Here is a 24,985-nt window from a genome sequence, read left to right as displayed (position 1 = left end):
AAAATGTAAAATAATACCTGCTGAGATATATGACATTATTAAAAATCTAAAGAACAAAAAAGCTCCTGGACCAGACGGCATTACTAATCGTGTGATTAAACTTCTTCCCCTGAGGGCAGTTGTGTACCTGACCAGTATAATAAATGCAATTTTAAGATTTCACTATTTTCCTTCCACCTGGAAACTGGCTGACGTAATTCCCATACATAAGCCAGGCAAAGACTCACACCTACCCCAAAATTATCGTCCAATCAGTCTCATCTCAAATCTGGGTAAGGTTGCAGAGAAGGTCATCCTCTCACGACTTCAGACCTCAATAAATGACCTAAACATCCTTCCAAAAGAACAGTTTGGTTTTAGGCAACACCATAGTACTACCCAGCAAATCCACAGAATTGTTGAATACATCACAACCAGCTACAACTGGCGCCAGTGCACAGGCGCTGTTTTCCTAGACTTATCCAAAGCATTTGACAAAATCTGGCATTTTGGACTCCTGCACAAACTTATCTCAGCCGGTATCTCACTAAAATGGTTCATTTAATCCACTCATATCTTCAAAATAGATCAATGCAAGTAAAAATCAACGGTTCTACATCCTCCCAGCACCACATCTTTGCTGGAGTGCCGCAGGGATCTCTACTGGCTCCATTGCTGTTCTCTGTATACATGTCAGACATCCCACACAATCCGATGACTTCCATTTTGGCCCTATATGCGGACGATACGGCAATACTATTCAGATCTCTCAGACCCCCTTTTCATTACCAGAAAGTTTCAAGAAAACATTCTGAAGCTGGAGGGTTGGTTCTCTAAGTGGAGATTGGAAGTCAACCCCCAGAAAAGCTCAGCCGTTCTTTTCTCAAAAAGGCCAATGTTTTCTGTAGGAGATTTGTTACTATTCAATACTAAAATTCCCTGGAAGTCAGAAACAAATTACCTGGGTGTGATTCTCGACAAAAAGCTATCTTTCAATCAGCACATCAAGTCTGCATGCACAAAGGCATCTAAAGCCATAGCACAGATCTATCCGCTAATTAATAGAAATAGCAAACTCAGCAACAGAATCAAATTGCAGCTATACCAGTTGACGATTCGTCCTATAATCACCTATGCCTCTCCGGCCTGGAGCCACACCTCTAATGCTAACATCATCAAAATACAGCGAGTGCAGAACAAGTGCCTGAGAATGATTCTGAACGCCCCGTGGTATGTTAGAAACACTCAACTCCACAGAGACACAAATATTCCCTATATTTTCTCTTTTTTACGATCCTTAGCCACCAAGTTTTTCCTAAAGACGTCCACACATCCCAACGATTTGGTTCAACAAGCTACAGCATACGATCCAACGGACATATTCAAATATAGAAGACCAAAAGCTATATTGGCCTCCTTCAGTGATGCATAATCTCCATGCCCAATCAGGGCGAGCATTCTGCTCATAAATTTTACCTTCACTGCAACCACTACAGATAGCGGGGAATATGAAAAGCATCTTGCTTCACCCCTAAAGACATAAATGTCAATTGTCAATGTAAAATAATCATAGCGAGAGATTCAATTGTTGATCGACGGTGAGATACGGTGATTAATACCTTTGGAAGGTAATGGATGGCAATGTTGTAGCCAATGAAGTTCTAACTGAGGCTCGGCTATTGCTGTTACCCTCTTGCCATGATCAGAGCTTTAATAGCTCAATAACATCTTATTCATAATGGTCGATCATCAATAACAATTGTTGATCGACCGTGAGGTGATATAATAGCTCAATAACACCTTATCCCTACACTGTCCTCTACAGATAACGGGGAAGATGAAAAGCTTTCTTGCTTCGCCCCTTTAAGCCAGTCCTTATAAGGGCTATAAGGATAATCAGCGAAAAAATGAACTGGTTGTGATGCAGTTAAGTTCTATTGTTTTAATTAGCACGTGTGTTGGCCGGGATAAGAATAGCGCCAATGTAAATCCAAGCATGTCGTAAGAGGAGACTAAACGGACGCTGAGTTTCGCTCTCTGAAGGTTTTTGCCTTGAGGGAGCAATTTGAGTCTCTGGCACGACCAGGTGAGGGGCTTTGTCGGTGAATGCCTTTCCCTTGAATATGAGCGGTTCTGCTCGGTGGTGGGGGAGCCCGTCACTGAGTGGAGCCAACGCTGAGTTGGACGGTCTTTCGGCCACTATGGAGTGGTCCAGGGATTCTCCTAATTTTTAGAGCTGGCTTTACTTAAATATCGCCAATTGTTTTAGTTAGTAAGTGGGCAGGCTACACTCTCGAATCCTGAAATTGGAATGAATATTTGTGAACGCCTAGAAATAGATGAATTTTAGCGCTAGGTTTGTGTGAGAATATGACCTGCTTATTGGAGGCTTGAAGTGAGTTAAAAAGTTCCATGTTTGGTATCTAACGCAAAATTTTCCAGATTCTTTAAAAAATCAAAAAAAAAAAACCATTCAAAAATAAAATAAAACCTCAACACAGCCATAAATACTAATGTGTTATAGGTTTACAAATGTAATGTAAGAGGTCACATAAAAATATTGAGACCTGTCTCTTTTATCACTTAAATTATTAATTAATTACATTATTTATAACTATTACTGAGCGCATATTATATTTATAAAATGTTGCTCTCGCAAATAACCTTATTAGAAAATCGAAGGAAGGAAATAATTGGAACATCAAAAGCAGGAAGCAGAACAGTTTGTCAAATTCCTACTTTGTGCTCATGAAAGATGTAATAAATAATGAACAAAATAATCGATGATGATTTTAACAGCAGTTGTTTATCACGGATGCTCTTCAATGAAAAGAAATATTACTTAAACATTTAATACAAGAGATGAGCTCCTAAAATTCATGATTATTAATAGATCTAGCTACTTTGGTTTTGAGGTGTTTTATTTTGTTCTTCTTTGAATTAGCAAAACATTTTTTTTCTAGAAAATCAGAATGAAATTTTAATTAAATTTAATTTTATAAACATAGGTGCGTTTATCGTTTGGAAAAGCAAAACCCTTAAATATACTTCGACTTAACGCTGTAAGTCACATCTAGCTATTGACCGTTAAGGAAATTAGACCTTGTTTACTGGTCTTGTTCGAATGCATATTTTATCCGGTCCCCAACCAACAAAGGATACAGGTCCGAATCCCACTCGGTATGGATGATTGCTACCACACACACACACACACACACACACACATTTTTCCAAGATGGACTGGGTCGCAAGCGAGTAGACTCAAACCGAGTATTTGGGACAGGCCTTTGTCCAGCAGTCGGATTCTACCGATACATCATTAGAACTACCACCAACCTTTAGCCTATTAGCGGCACTAAACTGCATGATAGAGTTACAACTTTTTATAGGCGTAGTTCACACACTGTTCAAAATAAATAAAGTAAAAAAAAAAAAAATACTTTTATTTGGAAATGACGTTCGTCCATAGTGCTAGATCTCCCGAAGAAAGATCGTTATTGGTTAGATTCTAGTCTCCGAATAGCGGAACCTTTTTTTTAGACCGATTTTGGGATCGGTTCCCGAGTTTAGTCCATCTTTGGCTCAGGCAAGTAGTTTTTTTCCTCTTCCGGAAACTAATTTTTAACTCGCATCATGTTTATACAATGAATAAGGATTCATCTGTAACCTATACGGAGATATAAGGATATTCTAAAATTAATGAACTTCTTTTGAACATTACTTTTTTTTTTTTTTTGTAATAGTGAAAAGTAACTGAAAAGTGAGATTTACGGTTTGAAATTTTTAAAATGAAAGGATTTTTATTCTGTTATTTAATTGGATTGGAAGTTTCTTCCTAGTTTATGCATAAAACTTGAGAAAGACATACTCGTACTGTATTTATGTATAGGAGTATGCACCAAATACTAATGGCAAATTGCTTACTATCGAAGGATTAGCCGAAAAGTCGATGATATTGAAAGAGTCCTTATGTAGTGAATAGTTAAGATAACTAACATTTATGGATAATGTCCAAAATAACTAATAAAATGTATTGAATATTATGTCTAAATCATGAATAATTATCATATTTGTGAACAAGAAATACCACTGGACACCAGTCTTGATAAATTCCAATCGGCCAGCTTAACTGTGACAAATCAGAATTTTTTAAAAAATCGCAGTATTCATCTGTTGTTGTTTGCAGTTATTGTTATCAGGAAGCAACTTTATTAATTTTGCAGTGAAAATAACTTTATTTAGAAAAACAGTAATAGAAATCACATTCGATTTGCAATGCGTTGGTTCATTTTGATACAATTTGGAATGCGCCAAGTTTCAGCAAAATTTGTCTCGAAACATTTGTCTGACAATCACAAACTAATGGTTGACAGTGAGGGAAAAACCTTCAGAAATGTTATTTATACTGGGAATGAGATCTCCGGGTTAACAGCTACGCCCTCGAAACCAAGGCTTCAGTCATCAAACAGAAAAGCATCAAATTTGCTTAGATCGTAAAACGCACAGTAAGTTTGATCAAAGTGAGGTGCATGTTGATTATTTATTTATTTAACGTGTAGGGCGTTGTTTATGAGTACTGTATTTGTTCTTACTAGTCGGTCAGCAGCAGCCCTCCAGGAATAAAACGTTTTTAAAAGCGGCAAGCACGATGTGAGTGGTATATAGAGGGGATATGTTGAAGAGAGAAGGAGCGAAACTTGAATACTTATTTGTAGTAGTTTATCGGCACACACAAGAAAATGTTTTCTGTAACGATAAATGAGGCGAATTATCCAGTTTGATCATATAAATTATTAATTTGAAATTTGTTATTTAATTTAAATTAAATTAAATTTAAAGCTGCAAAATCGTGATTTTTGAAACGTGATTTTTCAGTACAATCAATAAAACCAAATTCGACCTACAAATTATTTCTGGTTGGAAATAATAATGTATTTCTGGACTCATAAGTTAAATGAATTATATCTTTCATTTTATTACAATACTAAACACATGAATTTTTTTAATGCTGAATCCAATTCTATAGCACAGCTATTTAATTGCATAAAAATATTTGTTTTCAGGTATGTTTTGTATTTTCATAAGATTTTGGAACATTATATTTTCCTGCCCAAGTTTCCGTAGTTCAGTCGACAACACTAATGCCCATTTGGTCGTAAAGATCTAGGCTCGAATCATGTTTACAGTACAAGGAACCTTTATCAGATCCTTTCTGGTTATAAAACCAGAGAGGATTGCTTCTGTTATTTGTGTGCAGTCGACAACATCACTTGGATCATAAGGACCGCATACGTTCATTCCTTTAGGTGGAAATAGGGGACCAACATAGAAAAATTGAACTCTTCGTGATTACAGGAATGATAAAGTGAAAATTAACGCCCTGTAAAGCTAATTTAACTCAATAAATGATTTGGATAGGACCAAAAGATTGCACAATATATTTTGTTGAACTAATGCATTTGGATTTTCTGTGCAAAACTATCCAAGCTCAAATCTACCATTAAAACCAGTGGTTCTTAGAGTTTCCTGCTCTCCAGATAACTGCCATACAGTTGGAGGGTGAACATTCTGCTTCCGGTGTGAATACGAAGTCCTTAAGATCAAATGAAAGTATTTATGAATCTACAAACCTCCTATGATTAAAGAGAAAGAAGTAAACGATCTTCTTATGGGTCTAAATTAATCAAAACAAGTAACTAGCTTCGATCTCATCTTCAACAGTTGGAACTTGAATTAACTACATGAATGAGGAATTTTCTTTCGAAAAAAAAATAGAAACAGTTTCTCCTTTACGTAAGAAAAGTGACCTTGTGGGAACTCTTTCAGGCTTGGATTAACTTCTCAATATGTTTTGTGTAAGTGACAATTCCTGATTTTTTATATATTTCTTTTCTGGTTGTCTTACATAATTCTATAATGATGTTACATATTCCACTATTTCTTGTTATTCATCTCTTTTCAGTTTTCTTAACAAATACCAATGTTTGATAATATATTCTCTGATTCTCTGTCATCATCAACAGTTAGCGCATTGACAATGTTTTTAATTTTTTTACGTTTAAAAGTTATTCGTACTTTTCTACGTTTTTCTACTCCATTCCATTGATAACTTCTTGTAATCTTTGTCGGCACATTGAACTCTGCTTTCTCAAGAAACTGATATGTATTGGATTTCTTTTATTTTCACCAGTCTTTGTCTTTCCCATTCCTTATCGATCTTAATGTTAGCTCCTTATCAGTCTATGATTGCTTCCAGTGTTAACATTATTTAAGATATGGTGTTCTTTCTGTCTGACACAGAATATATATATAATTCTAATGTGACCCTATTTGAACTTCTCTGTATCCATTTTTCTATTTTTGTTTCTAAAATGAAAAAAAAAAATATTGAAAAGAATTGCTGAAGAAAAATTTTCTTTTTCTCTTCGGAATATTTCAGACGTTCTCCTCCTCATTTCATTCACTAAAACTGAATTTTCGATAGCATTTAAATGTTTTTCTTTAGTACATTTTTTTAAAAAAAATTTGACATTAAAATCTCCAATAATGATCATGTCAAATAGTCGTTTATGATTTATTGTTTCTACTGGTTAATTACAGAAAATTTTCAATTTCATCAAACGAATGATTTACGTTAGAACATACATTTGTTATAAACCCGATTTTATATCCTATTTACTGCTGATACTAATTATTAATATTATTAATAATATTATAATTTCGCCAATAATCCTATGTGTAAAAGTGTTGATTTTACACTGTTTCTTTAAATTCGTTAGATCTCCTAGTTAGATCTCCTAGATTCTGTTAGATTCGTTAGATTTCAAATTTAGATCTCCGCATTAGATTTTGTTTAAGTCGCCATTCTTATAACAAAAACTGTCTTTTATCCTGAATTAACTGCTCAGTATGGCTTTGGCTGTAAGGTCGTTCTATGTAATATCACTTGTGATTATTAATAAACGGGGAATTTTGGTCTGACATTCCACGCTGACTTGGCGGGTTGGAATCAGATTAAATTTAGCAGCTATTTGCTAGTTATTTGCTGCATGTCCCAAAATTTGGACGGGACCGATGTCCTGGGAGTGTTTGATGGTGATGGTGGGGGAGAGCAAATATTCATTGTTAAATAGAAGTGAAAAAAAAGGTAGTTTTTTTTTCCGTTAGATGTTTGGGGAATAGACCCTCTATTCCCTGAGCATCTAACATCGGGAAAGAAAGCAGAAGTTACTGTTTAGGAAAGAAAGATAAAGGGAAGTTCACAAGATAATATGTTAGCGTATTATACGAAAGATGTTCTAGTCTGGATAGAGTACTCATAAGCGTAGGTTGTCAAACTAGTACTCATTAGTGGTGGGTTCCTAAGGAACAATCAGTTATGATAAAAGTACCAAAACTGGTTTAGTAAGGCCTAACGGTCCAGTTCTGTTTTATGCATATGCATAGACTCACACTATACTATTCAGGACTTCAAAACCAAAACCGACGGAATAGGTTGGTTGATCCTTATTCCCGTAGTCTCCGATGTCTGTATGTTGCATGTGACCCTATTTGACCCTTATGGCAGGTATGTTGTCTGTTATGTGGGATGAAAAACTGACCACCTCCATACGAGACTGGATCACTCACCTTCAGATGTGAAGCCCTCATAAAGGTTCTTGCGTCCTAGACGGATTCGAATTCGGGTCTTTCAGCTAAAGAACATCACAGTGAAACCGCTGAGCCAAAGACGATCACCTAAAGGGTTTGCTAGAAATATTGCCAATTACGATCTTTTGGTATTGCACAATAAGCATACTTATTCATGTAGTAAATTACCAAGTATCTCTGTGCTTGGAAATCCCGAAAAGACGCTCCGGCCAGAAGAATAAGTACTGGATTAACACACACACACAGTCTTGTGAAAAATGTCAGTAGTGTGAAATCTTAAAAAAATTATTTAGGTATATAATTATTTAATTATATAAATTATTAACTAGTTACAGAAATATATACTTACAATTCGATGAGGTTTGCAACGTTTGTTTATTTATTACTCCATTTTCTTTGCAGTGTGTTCCCATCTCAGGAATGGGATTTCGTCGAGGTGCCTATAGATGTCGCTGCAAAGCTGGCTACTACTACCCTAGCGACAGTGGTGGAAGTGGTATGAACTATTTTACCGGTGAAGAAGTAGAAGAAGCTTATATATTAACAATTTTAAGGAAAAAACGCACAGAGCAAGATGGCGCTAGTGTGTATCCGGATGATTTTCGTTGTCTTCCTTGCAGAACTGGTTGTGAAACGTGCCTGGGCGATAGCCCGTGTTTTGTGGAATACAGTATGGTGTTGAGAAGTTTAGTATTGGGCTTTCAAAGTTTTTGCACCACAATTACAATCATTCTAGGTATTGTGGTGTTTAGGTTACGAAAGTCGAAGGTAAGTTTCGCTTCGTTAAGTGATAATTTTTTAATTTTAAATGTTTTTTTAAATTTTTCATTAAAATCACTAATTTTAAAAACCTTCTTCCTTAATACCTATAAAATCACGGACAGCTTTGGGCCAGCTATCAGTGATGGCTAAGCGTAGACAGTTACCATGCACTATATTGAAAAAAATTAGGGTTAAACGGCTTATTCTTTTTGGAAAAGAAAAGGAGTTAGAGGAGTTATTTTTACTTATATATTTTTATATACAGTTGTGTGGGTTGGCCTTTTGCTTCGAGTCTTGAGAGTCTGCGGAGATGACAAGTAAATACTATTACTACTACTACTACTAATAATAATAATATATAGGATTATTATAAATGTTTTTTACACTTTGTAACATTTATTAAAAACAAAATAAAAATAGAGGTTATTAAGATTAACCCTCATGTTTAAAGTATCATTTATTAGTTTTGAATGCGAACCTCTGTTCACTGAGTAATGTGAACAGAGTCATAAGCGATTTTTACATATAAATGGACGTTAGATGAATTAATAGCTACCTGGTTTCTATCTTTCATTTCAACAATAGAAGGGTTAGAAGTAGGATAAAACAGTTATATATTACCGCCTCTAATAAGGTCCTCCCCTTATGTTTATTTCATGTTTATTATATGTTTGTTTGTTTGTTTGTTTTTTCAAATAAAACTTTCGCACTGGAAGCCACATTACAGAAAAAAAATAAAAAAAAAAACTTTGTCTCATTCCTTTCTTCTAGCAAAACGTGTCTGGTTCGATAATTCTCGATTTTTCAAGTCTTTTGTTCGGCTGGTTCCGAGTGTGTCCTCCAGAATTTAACTACATGTCCACTACATTACATTATTACATTAGCCAGGCGCTATCAGCCCGGGGGGACTTTTGGCCTCGAGCACCACATGTCGCCACTGGGCACGGTCCTCTGCGACTGTCCACCACGTTCTGGTCTCCAGCCCGACAGCCTGCAGGGCTTCCTTTTCCTGATCCGCCCATCTCTTTCTCGGTCTCCCTGGCGGCCTCCCTGATCGGGGTTGGGCCTCCCACGCTTGTCTCACAGTCCTTTCGGGGTCCATACGGTACAAGTGCCCCAGCCACTGAAGACGCCGGGCTCGCAGCTCCATCAAGACGTCTGCTGAGTTGTATAAAGCGTGTATGGCAGCATTGGACCGCCTCCTCCAGATTCCGTCTGCCGTGACCCCTCCATAGATACGTCGTAGCATCTTGTTCTCAAATACCCTCAGGTAATCGGCTTGTCTCGCCGTGAGAGTCCACGCTTCAGCACCGTAGAGGAGAACAGGCCTCATCAAAGTCTTGTATAGTCCCACCTTTGTAGTACAAGACAGCAAGCGCGAGGCGAAAAGGGGATGCACCAGATAATTGGCCACATTCGCAGAATTTACCCGACTCTGGACATCAGCCTCAACTTTGTTGTTTTCAGTCACGAAAGAACCCAAGTACCTAAATACCTTCACCCTCTCAAACTGTGCAGCTCCATCTGGATCTTGAGCAGCATGGCGACTCATAAAAAGGAATTCTGTCTTCTCGGCATTTATTTTCAGGCCAACTTCTTCTGCAGCTTCTTCAATAGCAGTAACCAATGCCACCGCGTCGTCCCGTTGATGCGCCATAACGTCCAGGTCGTCAGCGTAGCCAAGAATCCTAACTTGCACCTCCATGTCGACTCCACCTCCCACTGGCTGTGTGTTTCTAATTACTTTTTCCAACACTAGATTGAAGAGAAACGGAGAAAGCCCATCACCCTACTTCACACCAGTCTGTGCTTGAAACAGGTCCGAAAGGTCACCTTCTGCTTTTACTCTTGCTCTCCAACCAGCTACGCACACCTGCGCCATTTTTCGGAGTTTTCGAGGAATTCCCAGCTCTTCTAACACCTGCCATATTTTTGGGCGTATCATTGAGTCATAGGCTTTAGAAAAGTCTATGGAAATATTATGAACATCCCGGTTATATTCTCAGCACTTTTCAAAAACTTGGCGCAGCGTGAAGAGTTGGTCTATTGTAGAACGGTTCGCCCTGAAGCCCGTCTGGTAGTCACCAAGGCACTCTTCTGCATATGGTGTGAGGCTCATTAGCATGATGTTAGTGGCTTCATCAGTTTCCAGCAGCTAGTGGAGAGGATTCAGTGGCTGGTGACAAAGAGTGTTCCGTACGAAGATAGATAAGGTTTGCTGTTTACAAAAAGTGATTTAGTAGAGGGAAGAGAAGGGATATGGTAGAAACGTATAGGTTGATGGAGGGACTCCATAAAACTGATGGGGGTAAATTTTTCAATAACTTAAAGCAGAGGTTATAATAACGAGTTGCAATCGGAAGTTGAGAAGAAATATAGTAAAAAGCTGCAGCGGGAATAGATTTTTCGCTTAGAATGTGGTGAACGAATGGATTCCCTGAAAGCGTTGTGAATACTTGTTAGCGAATCAGTTTAAGGAGGGGGTGGGTGGGTGGGATTGGAATTGTGTGCAGAATGGTCAGTTGGATCTTTCGCGACGAGTCTTTGGACTCCACGGTCATTGCTCAATAAAATTAAATAAACAATGATAACATTACGACAGTGAAATTCCAGAGACGGGAAAATAACGTCTGTTTTTATTTAAAAAAAACAAAAACAAAACAGGAAATTATTTTAGTTAACCTTTGTCAGCAAACAGATCTTTGATGGGATCTCTAAATATTACTATTTAGATAAGTTAAGTTCTGTGACCTAAATTAAATTTTATGTAAACGTCAATAAACATTTAATATCATTAAATTGCGGATTTAATCATTTTAATAATTTCGGAATGATTTATACAAAAAATACGAAAATATTAAAAAGCTATGCACTAACATATCGTCAAGAATTATAATAAAGAAAGTAAAGATAGATTTTATTAAAAATAAATAAAGGAAGACATTTAAAATGCAGACGATAAAGTCTTCCACGAAATACGATTTTTAAAACATTAGACATTTATCATTATACAATTTAAGCAATGCAATGCAGGCGACATCTGGTAGTGTGCTACGACGTCAGCGATTAACATATTCATGATAATTACACGAATTTAGCTTAGTTGGGCATTTTTGTAAGCTGAACGAGTAGCGAGCAATCGTGTCAATTTTAGTATGATTGATTATACAGTATACGGTACTTACCGGCATATTAAATGACCACAGCAAAGCATAAACTTCCCCGTTTCTGTGTCGACATAAAGCGGATTATTGATCTGTCCGGTTAGGTTTTTGTAATTAGATTTTTGCGCAAATTTGCATTGAGAAACTCCGCTTAAAATAATTTTTGTAATGCAGTTATGCCAGCGCAAAAAAAAAAAGATACTAAATAACAATAAGATTAAATAATAGTTCCTTTAATTTAAAATTAAAAAAAAAAACTATTCGGTTAATAGCGATTATTTAGCAAAAGAAAAAAATCTTACTTCTGATAACACAATACACATATTTAAGAGAAAATTTAAGAAATAAAAGGATTAAAATAAGAGATGGAAGTTTTCATTTATATGGGATTTTTAGTTAAAGGTGAATTAGCCGATCTCACATGGGGGATAGTAGGTTTTTCATCCCACATACAGGCAAATCGGCCAAGAGAACACACGCAATTTACAGTGGTTGGAGTTATATACGATGGAGGACTGAGTGAATAGTGGAGACCGTGGATTGTTGGGAGTGAAGTGTAATGAGTCTTTGGACTCCTCGGAAATGTCACATAATAGTAATAATGTCTCATCTATGAATTATTAAGTTATTACGTTAGTATAATGTGATCCTCGCTTAGTCGGTAAAGATAATACTAGTTGATCAGAAATACCTAGATTCGAGTTTGGATGCGAGGACTCATTCTTTTTTCCATATAAATTTATTCAGCTGGCTACACAGCATACCAGCTTTGCTTTTTCTGTTCTATTTCCAGATTTAACCTGTCATCTTCACTAAAAACTATGCCTAAATAGCTGAAATATTTTACTTGTTCTATGGGATCTCTATTCAGAATGTGAGCTGAAGTATATATCCTGTGGTAGCCATATTTCTATGCTTATATGGTTAATACTTATCATATGCCAGCAGGGAAAATTCCTGCTTTCAGAGAAAGCAGGAATTTTCCCTCCCAGAAATCTGAATTTCTCATCCCACAAGATGGACAAACTGCAAATGAATGACATAGCAGATAGGATTAAGCACCCTATCATGACATTACTTAGGTTGCTGTCGCTATAGAGCCAGAAAAAAATAGACTGTTATAAAATCATCAAATTCCTGATATAGACTTTCAAGGGATATACAAGATAGTAAGAGAGAGAGAGAGAGAGAGGGAGAGAGGGAGAGAGAACTATATAATTAACTTCGCAATTTTCTTCCAAATTAATTCCTTATTTCCCAGATAGCTAATTTGCTCTGATATTTCGACATTGTAAGCCACGATTAACTGCATCAATCCATCTTCAACTTCTTTCGAGACTTTTCCTGCTTTGCTCGGAGAAAAAAACCTTTTCTCCACCTTACCAGACCAGCTCACTCATCCTCAGTTGAAAAGTTCTGATAAAGATTCTTTGTGTCCTAGACGGGGTTCGAAGCCAGGTGTTTTCAACGGAAAGGCTTCGTGCAAACCGACTGAGCCACATTTACCTCATGTCAGCATGCACGCATGCATATCTTATAGCTTTAATGGCTCTGACTTCTTTCTCGACATTCTCTTTTTCTCCTTTTCTCTTCGAACTGTTTTGTTTCCTTGAAATGGCAACATCAGTTATGTTTCCGATTCAATGTGATTTATTCAAAGCATTGGTGAACAGTTAATAATTCTTAATCGAAGAGACAGTATTGTGCTGAACATGTTGAATATAATGATATACGAGTTGTTTCAAATTAATGCCAACATAATAGTCGTGAAGTAAGTGTATTATGAATATCAATTATGTCTAGAGGGTTTTTTTTTAATATTTTATTTTAATTCCGGCCTGTTGGCCGAGTAGTTAGCTTACCCACTCTCCAACTAACATGTCGCGGGTTCGAATCCCGCCGTGGCATGGAAGTTTCGAACTGTCTTTAGATGGTAGATGAATGAATTTCGTCACCCGGTGTGAGAACCATCTCTCTGCTTATTGAAGGTGTGAAGTGGTTTGAAAAAATTCCATGTTCGGTCTGTAGAGCAGGGTTTCTGGACCTGATAAAAAAATAAATAAAAGATAGAAAAATAAATTTTCTCATAGACATTACTGGGTCATCTTATAATAAAATGTGACACAATGGCTCTGCACTCCTAGGAACACAACGCTCTGTATCATATCACAAATCTGGTATTATGCAATCATGCTTTGAAGAGCATATCCAATTCTGTGTCCTCCCCTGGCCGCATAACTTGCTTGATTTGAATCTCATCGAATATTTGTGGAATCATATGGAAAAGCAGTATCCGACTGTCGACCAATGTATTGCTCGTTCGCTAACCTCCTGGACGTTATTCTGCCGAGTTGGTTCAGAGGACACCCTTCGGGATCTATTGAAATCAATACCAAGACAGTTACAAGCGACTATCTCTGCGAAAGGTGACCCAACCAACTACAACGTAGGAGGTCATATTTTTTTCGCTCAGAAATAAAAAGTATTCTTGTTCCTTGAAATAAGACTTAAAACTAGAGGAAAAATCTGACTCCTAGCGCATACATATCCTACTTAAGTCAGATTCCTCCTCCATTTTGACGTCTTATTTCAAGGAACACGAATCCATTCATGAGCCAAAACATTTTGACCACATGAATCGCATTTCCATGAAAATGCGAAAAAAATCATTTTCCACGTATCGATGGAAAGTGCTTCCTACCCCCCCCCCCCTTTCAATCCTGATATGAGCCTTGAGACTTCGATCCATTTCCTAAATAGAAACAACCACTATTGAGTAATCTGACTTATCAAAAACTCAATAATAGAAAAAGCTTATTGCCGGGAATACACAATACTAACCGAAGCGTTATGGTAACATTGATAAGGCTGAACAGAGAACATATATTAAATATTTACTAAAATAAAGAGCCAAAAGGCTTCACTTACACGATGGAAAATTATATAAGTAAAGTGGATATTAGATCCAGCATTATTTCAAAGCCGAATATAGAAACTATGAAAGTTTCGTAAAAACGAGTTGACCAGAGAACTTACGGGAATACATTCGCCGGAATTTACGAGTTGCCTTAGCTCGGACTACTTAGAAAACATAGGCGCCGCCCAAGCATCCATATATTGGCTTTCTATTAGTCCATTTTGTTAATTCGATGCAAACTGATTGGTTCTCCTCAGAGACCAGGCACTGTTTAAGTAAAGCACCTCTCTAAAAATTAGGCGATCCCCGAGACAACGAGTGACCGAAGGACCGTGCAACTCGGCGTTGGTTCCACTTAGTGACAGGCTCGCCCTACCAGTTAAGGTTACGCCGGAAAACACCTACCCTCGGAGACTCAAATTGCTCTTTCAAGGTAAAACCTCCCGAAATCTTAAGCCCCTCAACGGGAACCAGACTCGCATAATTCTTTATAATTCAGGCGATGTAAAATTATAAAGGTAAAGTGGATATTAGATCCAGCATTATTTCAAAGTTGAATGTAGAAACTAGCCTTTTGAGGCCTTTTGGCTCTTTATTTTAGTAAATATTTAATATATGTTCTCTCTTCAGCCTTATCAATGTTACCCTAACGTTTCGGTTAGTATTGTGTATTCTGGTCAGTAAGCTTTTTCTATTGTTGAGTTTTTGATAAGTCAGATTACTCAATAGTGGTTCTTTCTATTTAAGATATGGATCGAGGTTTCAAGGCTCATGTCAGGATTGAAAGGGGGGGGTGTTAGGAAGCACTTTCCATCGACGGGAATCGAACCTGGGACACTCCTTCCCCAGATCATATGGTTGCGAAGCGCACAGCCACTAAGCTAACCGCGCGGACATCAAATGGACTAATAAAAGGCGAATATATAGACCCTTGGGCGCGACTATGTTTTCTAAGTGGTCCGCGCTGAGGGAACTTATGAATGCCGGTGAATGTATTCCCGTAAGCTCTCTGGTCAACTTATTTGTACGAAACTTTCATACTTTCTACATTCTGCTTTGAAATGGTGCTGGATTTAACATCTACTTTACTTATATAATATATTAAATAGTTGTAATTGTATTGCGTTAAATAAATGTTTAGTTTAACAATAATAAAGTGTGCAGAACCTTTCTTTAGCTGCTTCTTTCCTGAATTAGTTGATCTTTGGCATAGATATATAGGATTATTCTCCAGAATTTTTTAAACTTAAAACTCAGAAATAATCGACTCGTCGACTGTAGAATTATTTCCGACAAAAGTACGAGTGTTAGGATTTAGATTCACAAGATGGCGGCACTTGTCTGCCGTACACTCACCCTGATACCTTGAAAACCATGAAATAGCTGTGAACTCAACTGCTAGTGATGATTAAGAATGGAGACTTGCTGCCAACCCATTTCCATAAAGTTAGTTAGGTTTAAAGAGTTCTTCCTACTAATAATCTTTAGAGTAAAGCACAGTATCTGGCAGTTCACGAATAATCTGCTAACTTTTTTGCGAGGCCATTTGGCAGCAATATTCAGAACCTATAGCGCGTTGTCTGTGTTTGGGTTAAAAGTTGAGAATGGAGAAAGAAGCTGTTGGGCTCCTTTTTCAAAAGCTGGACGTTGTAGTCCTTAGGGAATGTTATGTGAGGAAGTCTATCGCAAATGGGAATTAAGACCGAAGGATCTGCCTTACGTTTGCTAACTGTTTATATTATTCTGGCCAGTTTTCCCGTTATGCCGAATGAAAAACAACCCCGAATTTTTGATAGGAAAAAAAAAATTTCTGCAATCTTCGTACAATGTGGTAACTGTTATTGGTTGATGTTATTTTAATTGTAGAGAATGTAAATGTTCTCTGAAATTCGACAAATATACCACATCACCTAAACAATGCTACTAATCATTGAAAATTATTTAAATCAAAGATCTCCTGCTTGCTTAGTTTAAAAAACATCTCGTATGTAAAAGAGTGAAGCAGTTGATCACGTTTATATATGCGAGTTGTTTTTAATAAATTTCTCACTACAAGTGTGTCACTGTTTTGATACGGACATTTTCATTTGCAAATGAATTCAGCAAGTAAATAAAATATATTCACTCTGTCTTTCATTTAAAATGAATTTGTACCGGCATTAGGTTTAAAATGTAAGCATAATATAGTTAAGCCTACTTTCTATCTAAAACTGAAGGGAATTGCTTTCTATCATAATCAGTGGAGACTCGTAGCTTGAAATCGTGGAGGTGCTGCAACTTTCGAAATATATTGTACATACACACTGTAAGTACAGTGTATATGTGTTTGGATAAAATATCAAAATTATGGTAAAAATTAAAAAAAAATTAAACATGAAAAATATTGTTTATTATCGATAAAATCATACAGTTTGGTATAATTCACAATTACTTAAAAATAAAATCCATTCCAAGTTCTTGTTTTGTTTCGAGCGAAAAGGTCAATAACTTTTTCCTTGATGCTTGTGTGACTGTTGAAGAATTTTTTCTCCGTTGAAATCATCGCAAGTGCATTTAACCTATCCTGATTCATAGTGCTCCTCAGAAATATTTTTATTCTCTTTAATGTTGAAAAACAGCGTTCAGGCTCTGATGTAGTCATAGGAATTGTCAAGAGAATTTTTATCAATACAGTAATTTCACTAAGAACACAATCTAAATTATTTTCTGTTATAAATTGTAACAAGTCAATTAATTTACAATAATCATGCATGTCGGGTCTACTGTAGAATACTCGAAGTTCAGTTTCAAGTTTTTCTTTGTTGATCATGGGATATATCGTGTTTACGGAGTAAACACGATAAACACTACGAACACCCTACTACTGGCGCAAACCGCATATAAACAGCAGTGGAACTGCGCGACGGACAGTGCCGCATTATGGTAATAGCTCGCATCTCACTATGCGCGCAAGAATATGACGTGCATATTCTTGCGCGCGTAGCAATATGACACTGTGGTTAACACAGTGCTGCTAGCATCCTTCGCCCTCCTCAGTGCTACAAGATGGATTTTTATTATTTTTTATACAAAATAAGAGAATTGTGTAGGATTTGTTGATGATAAAATTAAATATTACAAGCAAATATAAATAAATTAATAAATATATTTATATATCGAGAAAAATTGGGGGTGCTGCAGTTCCGCACTGTCTATGCACGAGCCGCCCCTGATCATAATGCTACTATTTTCTAGTCATCGGCAAGAAGTCAATAGCAGGTTAATGCAGCGCATTTGAGGCTGTCTGGTGTGGGACAGAACCAATAGGATAAAATACGTAGTTAATTGTTGTGCACTGCATAAGTCTCGGTGCCAAAGAAGACGCAGACGAAAGGCATCGACAAAGTGATTCTTAGGACAAACTCAGTAATCATTTGGAGAGACTTTAACTATGGAAACATATACTGAAAAGAGGAATAAAAACATACAAGATTGAAGTGGAATTTATGCGTTTTCTGAGAGATAACTGAATAAAGCAGAGTTAGGGAGTGCTGGATCTGATGATCGCATCCATAACCAACGTACCACTTTGCTTCAGGTTTTGGCAAGGGAGCAAAGTAATCAGGCAATCTTGAGGGGAGAGGTGACTATTAGGAATGCGGAATTTTCGGTTAAGAAGGATATACTGTGGAACCACAGAGCTGGTGATCACGACAAACTAAGAAAGTGGCTTGCAGCAATTCCATGCAAAAGAAATTTCAATGTTTGAATGAAGCAGTATCAGTCTACATTCCTAGAGCTAGGGTGATCAATCAAGTGGAAGTTAATTAGATAAGCAGCAGCTGCATAAAAAGAAAAAAATGTTATCTAAAGAATAGAAGAGGAAATATTATCAAACAAGCTCATGAGAACACATAGAACAGGGAAGAAGGGTGAACAGCAGGGTAAAGAAGACAAAATCAGATTCTCAGTTGAAATTAGCCAAGCAGGCTAAAATAAATCTTAAAGAGTTCTTCGTGTACATAACGAGTAAAAAAAGAAGAATGATTGTGGAAGGGTAACTTTAATGAATGCTGATGATAGAGAGGTGACAAGTACAAAAGCAATAATTGAATCCCTGAGTGATTATTTTTCAGGAGTGGTATCATCTTGGTGGAAATGCAGACGAAATAAGGGGCTCAAGATACTGCCAATTCTCGATGTAATACAGTAATAGAAGTAAATGGGATTTTATTTTATTTTATTTATCTTTTGCCCATATTTTATGAGAAAGTATTGGTCATTTGAGTTCTCGGCACTGGAAGGATACAAAGGAAGTGGAAGGACATTTCCTTGACATAAAGGAGAGGCATTAAAACAGAGGAAGCAAATTATGGACGGGTCAGTATCTCAGACTTGATCTTTAAGGTATTAAAAAGTTGGGTGAGGTCATATTTAAGAAAATATCATAGAAACACGATGCCATTTAGGCAAAAACATCTTTATGAAGGGCAAATGATAGTGCTGAACTAGAGAGAGAGAGAGAGAGAGAGAGAGAGAGAGAGAGAGAGAGAGAGAGAGAGAGAGAGAGAGTATATTGTATATCGTTGTGTTTAGATTTGGTTGGAATTGCTCCTGAAAAAATCAATGCTACACAGCCAGGACATTATATCCATTACATGCATGTGCTCTCTAACCGATTTTTCCATTTGTGCCAAAGTAGCAACTGAAGTGAATTTCGGGAGGAAAACATTGCCACCTCCATATTGATTTTTAATATAAATCTCACAGAATAAGAAGCGTTGCTTAAATTATAGCATATCATGGGAATCCTTGGTAGGATTCTAACGCAAGTCTTCCTAACCAAAGGACATCGTCGTTATCTGGTGAGCTACAGATGCTTACCAGAAATTTTATACTAGGGCTAGGAACCAAGATGATAACGGCGAAGATAACACAGTTGATGAACCAGATGATTCGTCCGTTTAATTTATTCCATTGAAACACATTATCAACACTTGAAATAACTGTTAAGGGTTGTACTTCACAAACTGTACATTCTACTCCTCTTTTTTCGAGATTTTTTTTCCATCTCAGAACACAACACGCGTTCTCCAAACAAAACAAAGCAACAACAATAACAAAATAAACGACGTTTATTTTGTTATTTTGTTAACAGACTTCCGATAAGTCTGTTCTTTTAGGTATTTGATTAAACGGAATGTTTTTTTTTTTTTTTTTAAGGGAGAACAGTTTTCTGATTTCCTTGCATTGCCCGCTACACTTTTCTATTGTCCTTTTGCAGAGCTTTGGTTGTTGACCGATTGAATAGCATCTCCGCAAGACCTTCCGTATCTCAGTCGATGTCAACAATGCCATCTGGTTATAAAAACATAGATTCGAATCTTATCTCGAACACAAAGGACCTTCATCAGGCTTTATAACTGAAGGTGAGCTCGCCGTTCCCATACGGAAGCGGAAAGTTTTTATCTCCTGGTTGGATCATTTCGCAAAACAGGCAAACCGGCCAGAACACACGCAATGACACAACGCAAGGACGTCCCTCTTAGCCTCAGTTGCTTCTGCTGTAATTCCGAACAATAGCCATAATAACAATAAGCATGTCCACTCCCTAACCAACAAGCTGAGCGTTTGAATCTGGCTCGAGATCCAGACGAGTTGGCATCCATGCCAACTGATATGAGACCATACACTGCTTGGAGATGACCCTTGAAACACCAATTCGATCTTCAGAATGAATTCTCTGGATTATTTAATGAATTCATTAAATGTACAAAATGTACTAAATGGACAAAACTGCAATGAGTGAATTTTTACTGATAAATCCATGGAGTTACTTGGAACCCGATAGGCAGTCATTAGTCGCTACCAAAAATCGACCGTGTGGGAACATATGGGGTATTTCACAATAGCATAATCATTTCGCAGTCAGTCCATCCTATCAGAACAGTTGCTACTGCTCTAAAAACGAGGAAGAATTTTCTTAATAATTTTATATCTGATTTCAATCTTTTTTTCGGACAGAAGTTACCGTTCCAAGCACTATATTAAGGACTTTTCTTTCCCTACTATTATGATTTATAAATGTTTAATGTTTATACATTTAAGGCTCAACTGTAATGAACGTAGCATCGCTGCTACAGTGAAAGTGTTCTCAAAGCATTCAGTCGTACGCTGGAAGATCCTAGATACTGATATGCTGGATCTTGTAGACAGACAATAGCTGAAGATCTTCACCTGGAAATCACCGGCACGCCTTTTAGTATGTATGTATGTATGTATGTATGAGACCGCTCCGCATCAAGGATGGACCACATGCTGGTCTTGTTTGACTCAACCCAGAAATCTGTACAATGACAAGTAATTTACCCGTACTTTTAATGTTGTTGGAGTATTATGGGAAATGAACCTTTCAAAAAAAAAAAAAGACACGGTTATATCTGAATGCATTTGGAACAATAATGTTTCCATCGTTAGAACGTCTAGTATTCACAGAAATAGAATTAGAATCCTCAAGAACCAAATCGTCTTTCTCCAGTACAAAAAAGTTGCAGTATTATAGAAAGAAGTAATGTAGCCACCTTCCATTATTTGTCTCTCAAAATATAGTGGAAATATTGTCTGGTTGAGTTCACCATATGTATTGTGGCCACAGGTGACCCACTCATTTTGTAAAATCACAAGCATTGCAAAGAATTTTGCTGCCTGAGTTTTCTCGACCGTTTTATTGTGTCAATCTCATTCCTGATGAAAACCATCTACGATGAAAGCCATCTACATACCACCTAAAGACTTTCCATGCGTCACAATGGAATTCCAACCCACAGCAGAATGGATATAGCGTCCATTTTCTCTCTCCAACCAATAAAATGCATGTTCAATTTCCAGATTTCAATCCAGTGTAGCATAAATGTCTCTCTCTCTCTCTCTCTCTCTCTCTCTCTCTCTCTCTCTCTCTCTCTCTCTCTCTCTCTCTCTATTAACCAATCATTTAATAGTAATAAGACTGGCTTTATGGATTACTTAAGCTGAGAGGTTTAATTATTCCGAAAGATCATCTTACCAATGGACATCTTTCATCTTTTATTGTCTTCGGCCATTGTTAGCAACTGGAAAAATGACGTATGCCCTTCGTGACAAGATAAAGAAACAGATTATACTTGCTTAGTAATTTGGAAATAAAATTCTCCGCGAAACTAATGAGAATAATTATACTATAGGAAAAAAAAAGAGCTTCCTGATTTTTCATCGAAAGCAGACAACCTCTCAATTTTTAAATCTTGAAAGAAATTTTCTGTGGCCTAACCTTCTGTTTGCTGATAATATGTAATCCCATGAAGCTGACAATGATCCTAATAGATAGCAACTGAATTATACTGATAAATGTAGAATGATCATGTGTTTTTAAATATATATATATATATATATATATATATATATATATATATATATATATATATATATACATGTATATATCTTGATTTTGAGGAGCTTCTCATAAAGTTCAAATTAATTTGTTTTTTCTCTAAGTTTCAATATTGGGTTGTTAGAATTTTTTTGGAGCCCCTTGGGGGTGGGGGGGGGGGGGGGTGGGGGGGGGGGGGGGTGGGGGGGGGGGGGGGTGGGGGGGGGGGGGGGTGGGGGGGGGGGGGGGTGGGGGGGGGGGGGGGTGGGGGGGGGGGGGGGTGGGGGGGGGGGGGGGTGGGGGGGGGGGGGGGTGGGGGGGGGGGGGGGTGGGGGGGGGGGGGGGTGGGGGGGGGGGGGGGTGGGGGGGGGGGGGGGTGGGGGGGGGGGGGGGTGGGGGGGGGGGGGGGTGGGGGGGGGGGGGGGTGGGGGGGGGGGGGGGTGGGGGGGGGGGGGGGTGGGGGGGGGGGGGGGTGGGGGGGGGGGGGGGTGGGGGGGGGGGGGGGTGGGGGGGGGGGGGGGTGGGGGGGGGGGGGGGTGGGGGGGGGGGGGGGTGGGGGGGGGGGGGGGTGGGGGGGGGGGGGGGTGGGGGGGGGGGGGGGTGGGGGGGGGGGGGGGTGGGGGGGGGGGGGGGTGGGGGGGGGGGGGGGTGGGGGGGGGGGGGAAAAAAAATTGGAAATTAGGAACAACGAAATGTGCTATTCATGTATTCCCCTTTCCCGGGTCTCCAAGAATAAAATACCACACAGCAGTTGATTGACTTAAATATTTTTGTCCCCGACATTTCTTAAAAATGAGCTGATCGATGCTATCCAGCTATTAAGGATATTAACGACCTTTCCCATTAAGATCATTGAAACATTAGATTGCTTTTGAACGAGTCGTTATGGGGCAGGTAGATTAGTGAGAAGTATCACATTAAGCCAATTTTCCGATGGTGTAAATACAAATAAATTTCAAAATTTTGGATGATGACAGATTTAATAAAAATACGATTGGGAAAAAAATATGATCACCCATTGAAAATACTCAACGTTTGATGTGTTATTGCTATCCTAGGGAAATTATTTAAAGAACTTTAAGTTTATAATTATTGTTGGGACAGCATTTGAATTTGAAGTGCTGTGGTTGAGGACCACTTAAGAGCGAAAAAGTGAGATATTTGCTTAGGAATCATAAAAATTAGAGCTGCTCAAATTTACAGCTACGCCAGTCTATTCTAAGAAGTGATTGGTCTTTCGCTTATTCTAAATAATTGGACACTGTTTATCAGTGTTTTTGAAAGATATTTTAAAGAACAGTAAGTTCTGTGTGGTAAGTTCTGAATTTTGTAGTATATTTGAATATATCTTTCCTGACAAGAGATATTTGATCTAGCTAAGATTCTGCCCCGTAAAACTAATGGTAATGATGTCCAAATATTAAACTACAAATCTTGGCATGACATATGTAATAAAAGCCAGTTTAATATAGCCATAGATTTATGATGCAATATTTCCAATCCTCAACCTGTTCTATAACGAACAGGTTGAGAATTGGATTCTTTCCTTCCTTTCTTGGGCATGGATATCTGACCTTTTTTTTTTTTTTTTTTGTCTGGGAGATGTGTGAATGGTCTAATATAGCGTTTCTCAACCTTTCTAAGCCCAAGGACCAGTAAAATTCCTAAAACAATTCTGCGGACCACTAAGTCACAGAGGCGTAGCTGGGGAGGGGGGGGGGAGATCTGTGCCTGGCGACACCTTTTTTGTCGTTTATGAAATCTTGCCTTACTCTCTATAAAACAGCAACTGAGTGATGAAATAGACTTCGACAATGTGATCGACGATTTTGCGAACAGAAAAGCAAGAAAAATATATTTAAGTAAGAAAAATAACATTTTAGGATGTTGGAATTAAAGTTTTACTTCAAAAATAAACAGTGTTTTTAATTTATTTCCCTATACGTCGTTTTGACTTTTTTAATTTTTTTTTTTTTGAAAAGCTATGTAGGAATTACCAACATTTCGGAAAATCTGTGCCATTTATAACATAATAAATCTAAAGGTATGTTTTGAAAGATATGGCAACATAATTAATTAAATTGGAAACGATTAAAAGTGTATCATCATAATGAGATGAGACTTTTAATGAGATGGTTGAGCTTCTCGGCCCTTGCAGAGTTGCTGGATATCTGGATCAATATTGGTCAACTTCAGTCGAAGATCGGCACATACACTAAGACGATTTCTGTATTTTGTTTTTATTTGAAGGAGCGATGAAAATCCTTTCTCACAAAGATAGGTTGTAGAAAACTGCAGGACGATTTTCAATGCTTCTTCAGATAATTACGGAAATTCACTTCTCACTGAAGGCGAGATCCAAAATCGAGCAAAACCAAGATCACGGAATTGCATTTTAAGCCCACTGTCACTTGAAAGCTCAATTAACTGTTCTTTTTTCGATAACGAAAGGTCGTTCTCGTGACTGCAAGTCTGAAATGGATCGCGAACCCACAGAAATTTCTTATAAAAGTTATTAGGAAAATATGTTTCAAAATTCCGTTTCAGATTTTTGAGGTGGTCACAAACCCTTTCCACAAATTCAGAATGAACAAAAATATTATTTTCCACTAAAAAGAATTCCAATGTTGGAAAAGGTGCAAATTGTCTGTCTTTTACATAATTAATCCATAAAACCAGTTTTTTCTCGAATGCTTTTATTTTGTCGTAGGCATCAAGAACAATTAAAAAATTTCCCTGAAGGGAGAGATTTAATTCATTTAATTTCGAAAAAATGTCTGAACGGTAGGATAGTGTTGATAACCATGCTTCGTCAACAAGGAGTGATGCAAAATCAGAATTACGTTCATTTACAAATAATAAAACTTCGTGCCTTAATTGAAATGACCTTGTTAGTACTTTGTCCCTGGAAAGCCAGCGAATTTCAGAATGAAGTAAAAGTTGTGTATATTCACTGCCCATTTCATCGCAGAGTACTGAAAATAACCTGTTATTTAACGGTCTAGCCTTAATAAAATTAACTAGCTTGACAGCGTTGTATAGCACAGTTTTAAATTCTGGTGGCATTCCTTTGGAGGCTAACGCTTCCCTATGTATGAAACAACGCACCCAATTCATATCCGGAACTAC

At 37.7% G+C, this 24,985-nt stretch overlaps 1 protein-coding gene across 1 annotated transcript in view; it reads left to right on the top strand.

Annotated features, from left to right (window-relative positions):
* LOC150108106 (metabotropic glycine receptor-like) overlaps positions 1–24,985 on the top strand; it is an 89,789-nt gene that overhangs the window by 51,757 nt on the left and 13,047 nt on the right. The window contains exon 3 of the mRNA XM_090416241.1: positions 8,032–8,411. Coding sequence (XP_090272367.1) covers positions 8,032–8,411 — 380 coding nt within the window. The remainder of the gene's footprint in view (positions 1–8,031; positions 8,412–24,985) is intronic.

This window comes from Typopeltis vanoorti, chromosome 3, assembly GCF_054136105.1.
Source record: "Typopeltis vanoorti isolate ZY-2024b chromosome 3, IOZ_Tvanoo_1.0, whole genome shotgun sequence".
NCBI lineage: Eukaryota > Metazoa > Arthropoda > Arachnida > Uropygi > Thelyphonidae > Typopeltis > Typopeltis vanoorti.
Note: the sequence above shows the minus strand (reverse complement) of the source record. Positions and strands in the feature narration are given on the sequence as shown.